This window comes from Colletotrichum higginsianum (genome assembly GCF_001672515.1).
Source record: "Colletotrichum higginsianum IMI 349063 chromosome 7 map unlocalized unitig_7, whole genome shotgun sequence".
NCBI classification, from domain to species: Eukaryota; Fungi; Ascomycota; class Sordariomycetes; order Glomerellales; family Glomerellaceae; genus Colletotrichum; species Colletotrichum higginsianum.
Window position 1 is genome coordinate 1342835 of NW_017263917.1, and position 15522 is coordinate 1358356.

The window sequence follows — 15522 nt, forward strand, 5'->3', positions numbered from 1 at the left end:
ACATCATCCCAGCGTGCTATTGTTTGCCTGTTCGGTTGTTGTGCTGGCACATCAAAACACCAACACACAACATGCACATTGCTTGCTGCGCTGCACTGCGCCGAGGTGCGCACATATTCTTGCTGCACGCGCCGAGCGCCGAGGTTCTTCTCCAACCCCCAAACTTCTGTGCTGGTCCCAGTCGAACCGGCGGGCGTTTTGTCCAACGGCGCCGACAGCCTATTCCCCCCTGTTTGTACCATGCCCCCTTCAACTGGCAGCCTGGCCTGAGGCTTTGACGACACTGTATCAGAGCATGCCTCAGGACGTGCCATTCCTGGCGGTATCGTTGAAAGTATCTACGGGCTGACCCTGATGATACTGGCGGTATTGGCGTTGGTGCCGCCACCGGCTTACATGTGCAGAAGTCGTTTCGCGCCGCGTAGAGTTATTCTGAGCTTTCGGTGCGGATGCTGGCGTCGCTGTCGCTGCCACGGGTCGTAGCAATCTGTAGCATGTCCCATGTCCAGAGCTACCTCGTCGTCACGTATCCCGTGGGCAACTGACTTGAAGCGGATCGTACCATGCTCCATTGGGCAACAAGCTCTTGCGTTTCTGGGCCATCACTGCCGACCGCCCCAGCGAGAGGTGCTCAGTCGGGTCATGCCAGTTCACCAAGCATCGCCGCTGCCCCATCAACTTGTGCCCTGTCCGTCTGGATTGGATTGGGTTCGGGGGATTCTGGAGGAGACCTGCGCGGTGTGCATGCGCGACCCCTCGTCTTCCCGTCCAACCGGTCAACGTCGCCTGTCAGTCAAGTCAGCACAGGCAGGGAGAAAGCAAAAACATAAGAGATGGAAAAACAATAGACGGGGGTGTGAGCCAGCGGGCGGGACTTGATAGGAGGGAACAGACATATTAGACAGGTCGTGGCCCGTGAGGGAGGTCGAACCATCGACACTCGCAACAGACACAATTGTCATTCGAATGAAGCAATCTTTCACAGGGATCCGAGCGACACCTGAGCCAACCGACGTACACCACCAAACCACCACCTCGAACCAGATCAGACACGACGCACACATCACACATCACTCACACCAGATACCAGACATCCGGGCTGAAAGGAACGGAAAAGAAGAAAATCTACGAGAAACCCTTGCCGCGCACTTGCACCAACGTCCGAACATATCTCATCAAACCAAACTCGACCCTGCAGCCCACCACAATCATCCATCTTTCCCCCCTTCCTCATCGGCTCGTCCTGCATCCTCTACCAAGGCAGGTAGGTACTTCCTCATTTCCTCACAGTCTGTCTCTGTTTCTTTCCTAAAAGGCACCTGGTACGACTTCCCCCCGGTACAAGGGCACGCACACGCTTCTTCTTCTTCTTCTTCCTCCCCTACCTACCTAATCCTCCCCGGGCAAGACAAGGCACTCACTCTGTCCCACCCTCACACTCACAGCCTGGCCCTGGTCTTCTCCCCCTACCTCACCTACCTGCTTGTTTGGCTCAGGTCCCAGACGTCTCCTCCCAAGAGCACCTGCACCCCCCTTCTTCCTTTCCGCACCCCTCCGGCGCAAATTGGACAGCCAGAGCAAAAGGAGCAAGAGGGCAAGGGGGAACTCAAGAGACAGAGAAAGGGAAAAAAAAGAAGGCACGACCCCCCGGAGTCCTTAGCGAAATTGGGCCCCTATCGCAGTGCTTTTCCTCTCTCACACCCCCCAGATTCATTCATTCATGCTAAGAACGGGCTCCCGGCCACCTTGACGGCATAGTGGCCGGCTCATCGCTCCATTTTTCCATCTCCTCCTGGTTACTTCAATCAATTTCACTCTACACTGCTTTTTGCACTGCTTTTTTGGCCCTGGCTCGGGTTACGCAGCACTGTACCCGCGGGAGTACCTCTTCCTCTCTCTCGTCCCAGGCTTGCTGGCTCCATCGCCCTCGTCCTCGCCCATCCCGACGCGCGGGTCCACGGTGAATCACTCTGCTGGATCGTGTGGGTTTCTTCCCTCTATCCTCTCACTTTCACAGCTCAGTCTCTCGCGCACACCTCCGTCCCTCGACCCTCGTCACCCCGTTCATTCCTGCTCTCCCTTTCCCTTGCCTCGCCTGCTCATCCCCTCCCCCCCTCCTTCCCAGATTCCCTGACCCCTTCCGCTCTCGTCCGTTTCTTCGTCCCTCATTTTTTAACACTCATGTGCGTCGCAGTCACAGTTCTTCCGCCCAGCAGCAGATTAGCTCTTCGTCAAGCAAAGCATCGATCAACTGCCGCCGGGTCCGCGATTGCATTGCGGTTCCATGCAAATATCTTGACCACGCACCTGAGCACAAGCATCGCAGACGGAGGCGGACGCACATTTCCAACTCAGATATATCGCCCCGTGCCTTGATGCTCACACAACTCTCGCCCCCTCGTTTCCGCCGCCGACCTTGACACGCACAATTCGACGCGCTTCCCAAAGAGACCAAACCAACAAAACCTGGTCTGCCGTCGCCCAACCCCCCGTCCACTTCCCAGGGTCGCTTCCTCATCATCGCAATCTCGACCCACGCACCCGAGAACATCGGGTACCCTCTGGATATCCACGTCTGAGGATCCATCCCCGATCGACTGGTTCTAGCTCCATTCCCACCCCCTGGACCCTTACCTGGCCCTTTTAATAATATCGACCACCTCCTGGCCTTCGCCTGTTCCCCTCGCCGTCTCCTCTTCTTCATCTGGTTTCGCTCTCTTGGTCCATCCCAGCACACTCTTTCAAGTCCTTTTCCTATTTCCAACATCAACTGTTCCGACCCAATACAAGCGACAACACACGCACCCCAATTTCCTTGCTTCAACTTTCAACAACTCTTCACACCACTACACCACTACACCACTACTACCGGTACCACAACTGCAGGCACGACACGGATAACTCTCCATCCACTACCGGTCTGAATGCCACAGATTTCGCAAGCGGCTCTTGCAAAGAGCTCCTCCTAGTTCGGCACAGCATTGGTACGGTCCAGGCTCACACGCCTGAAAAGCGGCCTTGACCAGCTGACCCGCCCCAGAAACACCGTCATCACGAGGATCTTGACTGGAATCAACGATCACATCACCCCCCAAAAACCACACAAAAATGACGGTCGCACACGATTTGACCCATAGAGGGGCAACATCCCACCCTGCCAGCAATATGGCTCTCGAAGACAGGTTCGAGGTGCTCAAGGAGATTGGAGATGGTAGCTTCGGCAGCGTCGTCCTTGCCCGAGTCCGTAGTGCAGGTGCTAGCGTGGCTCGCCGCGGCACGGTGGTAAGTTCCTGCAGATCGTTCCCGCTCCGTCACACCAGCTCACAATGTGCGTCTCCTAGGTCGCCATCAAAACCATGAAGAAGACGTTCGAGTCCTTCACCCCGTGCTTGGAACTTCGCGAGGTCGTCTTCCTGAAGACCCTTCCCAACCACGTCCACCTCGTCCCCGCGCTCGATATTTTCCTTGACCCTTACAGCAAGAAGCTCCATATCGCTATGGAATACATGGAGGGTAACCTGTACCAATTGATGAAGGCCCGGGACCATAAGTGTCTGGACAACGCCAGCGTCAAGAGCATCCTTTTCCAGATCATGCAGGGTCTCGAGCACATCCACGCTCACCACTTTTTCCATCGCGACATCAAGCCCGAGAACATCCTCGTCTCCACCTCTGCCCACCAGGACGCCGTCACGTCGTTCCGCAGGTACTCGGCTCTCGTCACCCCTCCCTCCACGCCCCCGAGCTACACCGTCAAGATTGCCGACTTTGGCCTCGCTCGCGAAACACACTCCAAGTTGCCCTACACAACATACGTTTCGACGAGATGGTACCGTGCACCCGAGGTGCTTCTCCGTGCAGGCGAATATTCGGCCCCAGTCGACATATGGGCGGTTGGTGCCATGGCGGTCGAGATTGCCACCCTCAAGCCACTCTTCCCCGGCGGAAACGAGGTCGACCAAGTTTGGAGAGTATGCGAGATCATGGGAAGCCCTGGAAACTGGTACAACAAGTCGGGTGCCCGCGTGGGCGGCGGCGAATGGAAGGATGGCACCAGGCTGGCCGGCAAGCTCGGGTTCTCGTTCCCCAAGATGGCGCCCCATGCAATGGATACGATTTTGCAACAGCCACAGTGGCCCGCTGCGTTGAGCCACTTCGTTACGTGGTGCCTTATGTGGGACCCCAAGACTCGCCCGACTTCGACACAGGCAATTGCCCACGAGTACTTCGCCGACGCTGTTGATCCCCTGAGGCCCAAGTCTTCTGCTTCAAGAATTCTGGGTCGCAAGCAGTCTGATCTTGGCCGTGGCAGCAATTCCAACTCTTCTACCCCCACGTCTTCCAAACCGTCTTGGTTCAGAAAATCTCTTATCGGTCGCTCGGAAAGCGCCGAGGTTGCCATCCCCCAATCGATCTCCAAGGAATCGACCCCGAGACCATCCCCCGTTCCCTCGCAGACGACAAATGAGGTCCCCGTTGCCAAGACCCGCCCTGCGCAGTCGAAACGCACGACCTGGACAAACGGCCCGTCAAACGTCGCCCCTATGCCGATACTCCCCACAATCCGTCCCATCTCCCCTCTATCTGATGCTGTTACCGCCGAGGCAAGAAACGGCGTCACCTACAACGATTCGTACGCCAACGGTCGGCACCGTAATGTTCAGATTGACGACAAGAAGAAGATTGGCAGGCAACTGTCGGTTGCCTCGAGTACGAACAACTACGCCGAGATTCACCGTCAGCAGGCCGAGAGGGCACTCAACGGCAATGGGGGCCTTGCATCGCCGCCCAACGGTCACAAGGAAAGCTTCTTTTCACACCTTCGCAAACGCGCCCGTCGCTTTTCGGGCAGGCACCAGGCCCCTATGTCGCCCAACTCAGATGACGTTGAGGCTCAGGCAGGCTGCGGCCCTTGGAACAGCAACAGATCCTCCATGGTGATCGAGAACGCGCCTACACCCCCGCCGAAGCCTACTGAGATTTACGAACCCCTTGACAAGGCCTTGCGAGACGTTCAGCAGACCCAAGACCATGCTCCTGTCCCTCCCGCGCACCTCATCAACCCCAGCAGCGCTCTAAAGAGACACCACTCCCTGCCGCAACACCAGCCGCGATCTGTCGACAACCTAATGGTGGCTGCAAGAGGCACCGGGCCGGTTTCGGGCCGAACCCGTCGTCAGGGTGTCCAGCACTACGACGCCCCGGACGAAGAAGACGAACTGCTCGACGAGGCTCTCAACTCGACCCACCACGCCATGAACCGCATGGAGAAGGATGGGAAGCCCGGCCTGCGTCAATCTGCCAGCAACGTCGCCATGGTGAACCCGTATCCGACCCCGTCTCCTTCAGCCAACGGTAACTCGGTACTTTTCGGCGACAACCACGAAGCCGTCACGCCCAAGCCTTTGAACCTTCAGAAGTCTCACGGTACTGAGAACCAGTACAAGTGGCCCACGCCTCCGTACGAGGAGAGCGAATGGGCTGCTTCGGCCTCTGCCAGCATTTGGGCGGCCAGCAACCGGTTTTGAGGCGGCGCCCTAGAGGCTGTGCAGATTTCATCGCAGAAGTTTCTTGTGTATTCACATGCATGGACCTGGTGTTTTTGGCGTTTACCGGTGTACCGACGTCACCGAGCAAATGGAGGCGATTTTTAATCCGGATCTCGGTTCTCTTTTTTGCCCATGTCCTTGGGGAACAGGGTGGCATTTCGATTATTCCACGATATCTTCGATACCACAGGGCGGCACGCTTTTCCGTCATTGCTCATATATTTATTTCCTTCTTTTTTATCGACTCATCTGTTTCGAAATACCCGACATTATAGACTGGAAGGGATGCTCAAGGTGTACCCTACCAAAGCCAATATTTCCTTTGTTTCCTGGGGCTCACGCGGGCAAGGAGTGGTGGTCTCCCAATCTGGAAGAAGAACACGGTTCACAAGGGATTGGGGGGGAAAGATAAAGGGTCAAATATGGTCACACAATTCTGTACAAGGAAGGACAAGGGCACAAGATTTTCTAGATTCTCTGCGGGCTGGACACGTCAGACGACTCAGGGAAAGCCATGTTGTGGCCGACAGATGCCCAAACGGATAGTTTGTCATATATGGACCGCGAAAAGCACAAATGGCATACATATGGGCGACCCTATCGAAGCTACTCGGCAAGGGCTGAGAGTCCCGCGCCTGCACATGCGCACTCGCGTGGAAACTATCATTTTAACTAGCTGGTTTGGAGAAATGAGGTGGGATAAAAGCAAATAAGTTAGGATGGGGGGGATTGGAGGAACTGTACGTAGGCGGACGAACTTTGGAGTCCTGCTATCACCACCATACTACATACATAATAATAGGTGCGTATCCTAGAGATGCACACCGTTTACGAACCATCCGCTTCTGCTTCCTGGGGGAAACTTTACATCTGGCAGCAAAGGAGAGGGGAAGAGTGATTACTTGGAATTGACTCTCGACTTAAATCGACACTTGGGACGGTTTAGACACGCGAGCGGGCGCGGGTGTGGCTTGGACGCCTCTCCCCACGGCCCCGGTGGTCCGTTTCCGGCAACGTGGTGGTGATTGGTGAGTGGTGAGTGGTGAATGTGTACCTTGCAGCGCCAGAGAGGCGGAGTTGGGATGTGTGTGGGTGGGCCGGCAAGCGGTTGGCTACGGCGAGTTGACCAGGGGGGGGGATGTTCGGACGAAACGATATGCTTACAGAATACGGGCAACGGCAGACGTTTGGAAATGGGGCGCGATACATGTGCGGCGGTGAGGTTGCCGCGGTGCCAGTTGGGTAGGCATGTATGTATAGCTACCTAGGTACAGGCTCAGGCGCAGGTGAGGCGAGCGGAGGGGACGAGGCGGGACCTGGGCTGCTTTTGCTGCGGCCGGGCTTGGTGGCCGGAGGACGGGGTTCGGGATGGGGAGGGGGGGTTGTGGCGGGAGATGCCCGGGGGTGTTAGGTTGATTGGGAGGCTGTGTGGTTTTTCTTGGGAGGGGGGGCTTGTACGGCTGAAGGGCGTGTCGTGTGCTTGCCATTGCTTGGATGATGGCGAGTGAGTCTATAGCCATCTACGAGCCTTGGCTATCTGGAAAGGCGACCATCCGGGGGGGGGGGGTCCAGGTATTTAGTCACATCCCGGGGTCTATTGGGTAAGTGACCCTCGTGAGAGTGATCGACTCTTGAGCTCTGCTACCGGTTATAAGGGGCAGGTACATAGTTGCATGGGCGTTCGAGGGATTGGCTTGGTTGCATATTTGGCATTTCGACCAACTTTTGTTCACGCCTGAGAGTCGTTGGCAGCACGCACTCGGTAGCAAAAAGGACACGGCGTGTCATTCGTACGACGGCGAAAAACTTCCTTTCGCCTCAACGTATAAGCAATGATCCAGCCTCGTTTCGAACTTTTGAGTCCCGGGTCTCGAGACCGCACCATGCCGGGCTGTTTCTTTTCTTCTCTCATGGGTCATCTAACGTTCCGACGGGAGGCGCTCATGCCGTCGGCGACTAGAGCTGTCTCAAGGTGTCTTGGTAACCCCCAAGTCGAAGACATCACGAAGATAATGATCATCATCTACCCGAGAACCATTGCTTCCTTCTTCTGGTCCTCCCGGTACTGTCTGTCTTTTCGCTGTGCCTCGCGGGTAGAGCCGCGGTCTCGGCATCTCGGTCGAGATTCGTCTCGACTCTCGACGGGGGGAAAACGAAGCAAGTGTCTTGGATGTCTCGGATCGAGGGCAAGAATAGAAAGAAAGGAAAAAAGAGGGTTGCAAAGACCGGGGCGGACGGCCGTCTGTCTGTCCAACGTCGGAGTGTCTTCCGGCCGATCTAGCCCTGCCGCTTACGTGCGTGTCCGTGAACCTATAGATAGCCCAGAACAAAACTCGCTGAGCGTCATCAGCGTCTGCTGATCCAGAATGTCCATTGCGCAACCGGTCAACGTCAACTCTTCTGAGTCGTCCCCGGAACAAAGAGCACCGGCACAGGGATATTCCACGGCTGCGTTGAGAGTTCAACAAACCCCCAGATATCACACACAAGCCGCTTCGAGGCTGAAATGACACTGTGGACGGGGAGGGGTGCCGGGTAGCACAGCGCAATCATCCACTCCAGCAACGGCCCGAAGGTTGCAACAGTTCTCGGGTCGCAATTTTAAGCGTTCGGGTGCTTGCAAACAGAGACAGACACGGGATGGAGCCTTTGGGGCTAGACGTGTGTTTCCCATCCCGTCCAAATCTATCCGCCTTGCTCATCGACCTTGGAGGCACGAGATTGTGTGTCCGAGGACTGCCGTTCGTGTACTTTCTTCGGGGCTGCCACACTCGCCCAGACTTTGAACATTCTGGTTTCTTCAGACCTGACCAAACCATTGTGACGAAGGAGTTGTTCCATGGATGTCTCCACCACTTGGGTGCCATCCGGCCTCGTCCTCACCTACCTGCGTCCGACCTGACCTTTGCTGAACCGTCGGCGGATTGAGTGTCAGATATCACGTTCTCTCGAGGCTCCATGCGAACTCCACCCCTAGGTCAGCCACGCCCGCGGGTCCATGTTCCACCATGCGCCGGCGGCACCCTCATCGACGAGCGATTATAGTTTAACGGTTAGAATACCTCGTTGTGGCCTCTCGACCGGCTCCGAGGAGATGGAAGTTCGATTCCTCCTAATCGCATACCTTTTTGGCATTTTCGGTGGTATACGACACTCGAGGAAGTGAGATTTGGGGGGCGGCTGGTGCTGCTGCTCTCGCTTGCAGATGGGGTGGTGCTGCCCAAAGTCGAGACACGGAAAAGGCGATTGCACAGACTCCAATGAGATTGTTGTTGAAGGGCCGTTGCCGTAGTCGGGGGCCTCTGCCGCGTCGGCTAGTTGCGTCAGAGAGGAGGGGTTCAGAAGTTGTTGTTGCCCAGTTGTGCCTTGGCAAAGCGCATCTCAACGGTGTGCTCCACAAACAGCGTTAACTCGATACGAGAACAAAATCGACCGATAAATTTCTTAAGCTGGTATGGATTTTTTCGGTCCCGTGTCCTCGGCGTTCCTGGCCGAGGCTCGATGGTCAAGAGCTCCACTGTATAACCTCCTCTCTTGGTGCATCTAACGGAAGACAGCATAGACGCCGAGTGAGGATGGGCCATCACAACGAGTCTTTTCTCTAAGAGATAACGTGCAGCAGGCGCTCGTCATCGCCTACGTCGTTCTTGAGAGTAGACAAGTAAGTGATGGAATTGATCGATCCTTTTTGGGATGACTGACGAGGCGTGGTACGTCGGCCTCGTTGAAGCGAGACGTGCCAAGAATGCAGGCTCGGGAAGTTCTCCGGCCCTCGGACGAGATGTCAGTCCGGGTCACATGACAGGAGACTCGCTGGGTCACTTCTTCCGAGTTTTGACGGCTTATGTCAGCTTTCCGAAGCACGGTACTTTTGGGGCCTGCACATGCGACTCGACCACTGGCCCAGCGCCAGTAACAACTGCGGGAGCATGCACCAGCTGGCACTTCTGAAGCAGCCCAAGGACGCGCTTTCAGCCCTTTCGACGGCGCAAATAGGCACATTGGTGGGGCGGTGCTCACCTAGGTAGTGCTGGTGCTTGATCTCAGCTACATAGGTAGGAAAGCCTAAGGGTACAGAGTACCTCGACCTTACTCGACCGGGCCAGCACTGTCTCCCATCCTCATTCCTCCATCGAGACGACCAAGAAACTCGATTAGGCAGCAGGAATACTCAAAGGACAACAGGCGTCTGCTCGTGCAAAAGGGCCTCTCAGGTCATCAGACGTGGCTCAAACGCACGTTGTATCCATCAAATCCAAATTTCTGTCGCTTTTTGTCGTCATTGCTAGGGGTCCCTCTTCTCTGCTCCTTGGGAGCTACCGCTACCTGACGCTGCACTGTTGAGACTCGTCCAGTCACTTTCCCTCCTTTTCCCCCCTTCCCCCCAAGCGCGCCCGCCCACCTCAGAACCGAACCCCTCCTCCACCGTTTCCATCCCCCCACGATCATGGTCCCGTAGCCTTGCTGTCCTGAAGAGACGATCAACATCCCGACTCTTCATTTTAGCGCACAACTCCCGACGACGTCTAACCGCATTATTTCGTAATCGCTTCTTCTCATTCAGATCCACAACCATAAGCCGCCAGCCAGCGAGGGCTTGTCCCGTTCGCTTTGTCTCTTGCCTTCAGACCGCTCCCGCAGATTATGGGTTTGAGCGCATATACCGGATATTGCCACCATGAGCTTCAACCTCCCGCTTCGGCCGAGTTCCAGCAGTACACGGAACCAGGCCAGCCGGAGCAGCTACTTCACCAACTATACGCCGAATTCCTCCACTGAGGCCATCAATGGCCCTCCCCTCCGGGAACCTGCTCGTGAACTGTTCGGCACCACCGATCGTCTAATTGTCGGCGTAGATTTCGGAACCACGTTCTCAGGGTGAGTCGCATCTCCTCCGTCACCTCACTGAAACTTGAGCATCTTCATGAAGAAGCGCTGCTCGAGTATGCGTCGACTATGCATTCAATGCTGCCCCTCATTTTCCGATTCGCCTTGAGCACCTGTCAAAGCACAGACGGCCTCACCATGGCCGTTTTCACTTGGGATGGCATGCTGACAGTCACGTCAGCGTCGCCGCCGTGTACACCTCGACGCCAGACGATGTCGAGATTATCAAGACGTGGCCCGGTGGCAATGGCATCACTTCTGACAAGGTGCCCACCGAAATCAGTTATGATTTTCCTGCAAACGCCGCCGCCGGCGCCGAGCCCATGGTGAAATGGGGCTTCCAGTTCAAGCCTGAAGAGTCGCGCCTTCGTTGCATCAAACTGTTTCTGGACCGCTCACAGAAGCTGCCTTTCTACGTTAGCCCGCTGGAAACGGCGGCTCAGCTGAAACGTTACAACAAGAATGTCCTGGACGCCGTGAGCGACTACCTCACCCAGGTCTACAAGCACACCATGGATACCCTGACCCGAAGATATGGCGAGTTTTTTATGCAGTCCACCAAGGTTGACTTTGTCTTGACCTGTCCGGCCGTGTGGTCCGACGCGGCAAAAAACACAACGCTCCAAGCGGCCGAACGAGCGGGCATGGGGTCCAAATCGGAAATTCAGATGATCAGCGAGCCCGAAGCTGCGGCCGTGTACACGCTGAAGGCAATCCAGCCGAACCACCTCAATGCCGGGGATAACTTCATCGTGTGCGATGCCGGTGGTGGAACTGTCGAGTGAGTTCGAAGCGGCCTTGCAGTCGAGCCCGTGAAGACCGCTAACTGTGACTACAGTCTGATTGCATACAAGATTATATCATTAAAGCCGTTAAAGGTAGAAGAGTCCGCCGTCGGAACCGGTGGTCTCTGCGGCAGTGCATTCCTCAACTACAGATTCGAGGAGCATGTCAGAAACAAGTTGGGCCACAGCCGCTTCGACGAGATGAAGGTCAAGAAAAATAAGACGTGGCAGATGGGCCTGCGATACTTTGAAGAGTTTGTGAAACGCAACTTCAACGAGGACGAGCACCAGGAAGTCAACGTGCCGTAAGTCTCTCCCTTCAAGAACTTGGAAAGCGAAATTCTCTAACTGGGCGTAGGTTTCCGGGTCTGCCCGACGACGAGGAGGCCGGTCTGGACTGCGGCTTCATGGTCATGTCAGCTGCCGAGATCAAGGAGATATTCCAACCCGTCGTCAAGGAAGTATGCGACCTTGTTCAGGGCCAGGTCACAGGCATCCGGTCCAAGGGCGGTGTCGTCTCGGGCATCGTGCTGGTGGGAGGATTCGGCCAGAGCGACTATCTCTACCGGAAACTCAAGGCCCACTTCACCAGTGCGGCGCCGCCACCGTACACCGAACGGCCGACTCACGGCAGTGTGACGGCACTGCAGGATACGAGCTCGATCGAGGTTATGCAGCCGGTGTACGCCTGGACGGCCGTTGTCCGAGGAGCAGTCCTGCGAGGATTGGAGGGTAACATGGTGATATCCCGTAAGGCGAGGTACCACTATGGCACTTCGTACGCAACGGTGTACGATGAAGAGAAACACTCGGTCAGCGAGCGATACTGGTCGCCACTATGGGAGCGATGGATGGTGTCGGACCGTATGCAGTGGCACATTGCAAAAGTGAGTTGGTGCTGGCGGGGTTCCCCCGTTCTCAGTCGACTTTTGAGGACAAAAACTGACCGCTCTGTCAATAGGGAGAGGCAATATCACCCTTGTCGCCTATCGCCTTCCACTACACCCGAAATTTCAGGCCCGGGCAGTCATTACTGGTGACGGACGACCTGATCGCGTGCGAAGCGGACGATCCACCGTCGGCGTACACGCGCGACCTCATCCACGTGTGCACATTAACTACCGATCTCAACGCGGTGCCTAGGAGTCTGTTCACGCGGCTGACGACGACACGTGGTGTGGAATTCGACAACCTCGACTTTACACTCGAGATGATTGTCGACAGCGCGGGCCTGGGTTTCGAGTTGAAGGTGGACGGCGTGCGGTACGGACGCGTCGATGCCGAGTTCCATTGAGAAGCGACCGGGCGTAACCCTCGGAAGACGAACTGGCGGGGTATAATGAACAGGGAGGGAAGACAGCGGAGGAGGTCAACTGCACGGGAGGAGTTTTGGGTGCGGAGACATCGCAGGAGGCACTCGCCCGCTTCTTCACCTAGGCAACTCTCGTCATATATAGTTCGTGAAGAACACACATACTGCATAGGTCGCCAAGCGAAAAGCATATTGAGCCACAAGAGTTGACGCGTCCGTACGCATGAGTGGTGAGGCATGGCTGTTCGAGTCGAGGTTGGCAGACGTACTGATTGGGCTTGGTTCCAGACAAGCCCGTAACTCTAACATGCCTGTTTCTCCTGGGAAACGGTACAAGGTAAGTGAGGCACACATGTTCGCCCGACATACACAGATAGGGTGGAGGGTCTTCAACCGTCGTCCAGGGCGTGCAAATTTCAGGGTCTCACGGGGCTGTTTTCTTTTTTTCTCGTACAACAACTTGCTCCAACCCGAGACGGCACGAAATACGACTGCAGCGATCCCGGCGATGCCGAGGCGTACGTCGCCATACGAGCCTCGGGCTGGGTCGTAAAATTTCGCCTTCCGGGCCAAGTGAGGCTGTGTAAAAAGCAGACAGAAGGTGACATGGAGGTGGTTGGCGAGAGGGGTGCGTGTTTCGGAGGGGGATTCGCCACACCACACACAGCCCTATTTTGGGGAGAGCCCCATTGGCGGGCGTCGAATCCGGGAATGGATGTGGTTGCGTCCGTCATTGGCTCGACTGGTTTAGTGAGGCGACGAGGGAAGGGAGGCAGGGCTGGCTGGTCGGATGGCTGGCCCGACGAGATTTGAGATACACGACGGGATGTGGGAGACATCATGCCTAGACGTCTGCCCTTTCATTTTCCACTTCGGCCTTTTCTCTACATCTCTGTCTCTCTATACATTTAGATGGGTCGGCTGCTCGGCGAGAAGCTTAAAACGACATGTTGATCAAAGTACTGAGTGGAAATATAAGCATGCCATGTAAGGTCTAGTTGCCTAACTCTGTTTGGAGCCCGCTTTCCCGCTGTTGGCGACCTAAGTACGCTGGCGGGGAGTGGGGAGTATTGCTTTCCTTTTCTGTTTGAGGCAGAAGACATGGATCGAAACCAAAAAGAGCAGTCCCTGCAGTGGAAAGGGGGGCCGATGAGGTGAGCGCCTGACACTCTGGCAGTCTGACGGGTCGTAGCTGCCCGAGGGCCTCCGTCCAAGTACATCCATCATTATGAACATACACCTCTGACCCAAACTATCAGACAGACCCATCCTTCAACACCTGTGCAGAGTGAAGCCCTCAGGTTCTGGAAGTAAAACGGGAGAGAGAGGTGTGTAACAGATCATTCCAAGGAAGAACACCCGAAGAAAGTTAGTCATAAAATCATCAACCTTCAAGCGCCAGACACCGTGGACACACAGGAAGAGGGGATGAAGCCTCACAGAATGTCAACAGGCGTCCGCCTTGTCCGATTGCCTCCCCTCCTATCTGCCGCCTCGGTCGATCTGCCAGGCAACCTAACACCGAAGTGTGCCTCGTCTCTTTGGGTGGCCTCAAGCCTCGCACATGTCCTCGGGCTCCGGGTATACAAGACAGGGATGGCCATTTCAGGTTACAGACCGACCGACGTACGGGTCCCTGCAGTACACTGCCTCCTTCGAGGCGAGCCTGCGCGGATTCCCGACAATATGGGTACTAGTAAACCTTATTAACAGAAGGATAAATCAGACGAACGTTCGTTTGCCGCCGTCCGTGAAAAGCCTGGAAGGCAAATCGGGAAACTTACAGCCCCCGCCCCCCACTGCATGATCGACCATGCCGCTTCTCGGCCCGCTCCGATATCAAAAGGCATTTGTTACCCACTTGTCCAGAATTATCGACTGCACTGCACTCGCAGCATGCAAGGGCAGACAAGTCGACGACAACAGCGTCAAAAAAAAAAAAAAAAAAAAAACTGATTCATCACCTTCAACCCCCCTTCAAGAACGACGCTCCCTAGGCCGTCGTCTACCGCCCCCCGTCACGACGATTGCTGCCTCACGGCTGGCTGGCCTCCAACCCGCTGGGTGCAGAACCCCCGACGTTCGGGGACCCTCACTGGCTCCTCTAGCTAGCTCAAACGCCTGGCGCGATATCTTTCCGACTCTGTATACATGGTCGAGGTAGTGGAAGTCGGGTCGCCTGTGCTCGAAATGATCACCGTCCATGATGTGGCCCGCGATGTGTTCCATGCGTTGGGTGAAGTTCAGCCCAGCGTCGGAACAACGTTGGGTGCTGAAGACAATATCGTCGCAAAACCAGCAAATGCATTCCGTGGGGAACATGCGTTGCAGATGCTCGTCCTCGGCATGTCTAATCCAGGCACCGACGTCGTCAAGTCGAAACTGTTGCTGACAGCCGGTCCAAGGTTGAAATTCGCAATGCAGCATGCGTCTGCTTGGCAGGGCAGCGGTCTGTTGCTGCTGGACACCTCGGTGGAAGGTGCTGAGTGCAGTGTGCGTTGACGGAGGTGGAGTATCAGAGTACGTTTGAGGCATACGATACTCGTCGTACGAGAAGCCGGTGACTGGCGTGTGGGTATAGTACCTCTGGCTGCCACTGCCGGAGCTATGTCCGGATGCTTGCGAAGCAGAAGACGAAGCGGCATAGGAATGGATGCTGGAAGCGTATCGGGGAGCAGAGCCATCGACGTCTCGCTGAGCATACCCGGCCGAAGAATACGAATAGTACGAATACTCGGACCCGGAGTCGTTGAAGGACATGGCGGGCAAGTCGCAGTCGGAACTTCAAAGAAGGTCGATGATCGGGGGACGCAAACCCCTGTCGAAGCAAGCCTGACTAGCCCGAACAAAAGAAGACAGGAGAACGAGGGAAACCTGCCGGCCGTTGCCAGACGGGCTTAGGTCAACGGAAGAGACCCAGCTCGAGATTCCGAAGTCGAGAATCGATGCACAACACAAAGAGGAAGAGAACCGATGATTGAATTGTTGG

At 55.9% G+C, this 15522-nt stretch overlaps 3 protein-coding genes across 3 annotated transcripts; 2 read left to right on the forward strand and 1 right to left on the reverse strand.

Moving 5' to 3' along the window:
- Nucleotides 1-3108: 3108 nt before the first annotated feature.
- Nucleotides 3109-5528, forward strand: CH63R_10085 (Serine threonine-protein kinase mak; the record flags this gene model as incomplete). Its single annotated transcript, XM_018305059.1, has 2 exons — nucleotides 3109-3282; nucleotides 3342-5528. 2 exons carry the CDS (start codon nucleotides 3109-3111, stop codon nucleotides 5526-5528), a joined length of 2361 nt encoding a protein of 786 aa, XP_018154483.1.
- A 4699-nt stretch (nucleotides 5529-10227) lies between these two features.
- Nucleotides 10228-12515, forward strand: CH63R_10086 (Hsp70 protein; the record flags this gene model as incomplete). The annotated part of the gene is made up of 5 exons (XM_018305060.1): nucleotides 10228-10427; nucleotides 10618-11217; nucleotides 11275-11526; nucleotides 11580-12108; nucleotides 12183-12515. The coding sequence occupies 5 exons, from the start codon at nucleotides 10228-10230 to the stop codon at nucleotides 12513-12515; spliced, it is 1914 nt and encodes a 637-aa protein (XP_018154484.1).
- A 1995-nt stretch (nucleotides 12516-14510) lies between these two features.
- On the reverse strand, nucleotides 14511-15293 carry CH63R_10087 (uncharacterized protein; the record flags this gene model as incomplete). The annotated part of the gene is made up of 1 exon (XM_018305061.1): nucleotides 14511-15293. The coding sequence occupies one exon, from the start codon at nucleotides 15291-15293 to the stop codon at nucleotides 14511-14513; it is 783 nt and encodes a 260-aa protein (XP_018154485.1).
- Between the last annotated feature and the right edge of the window lie 229 nt (nucleotides 15294-15522).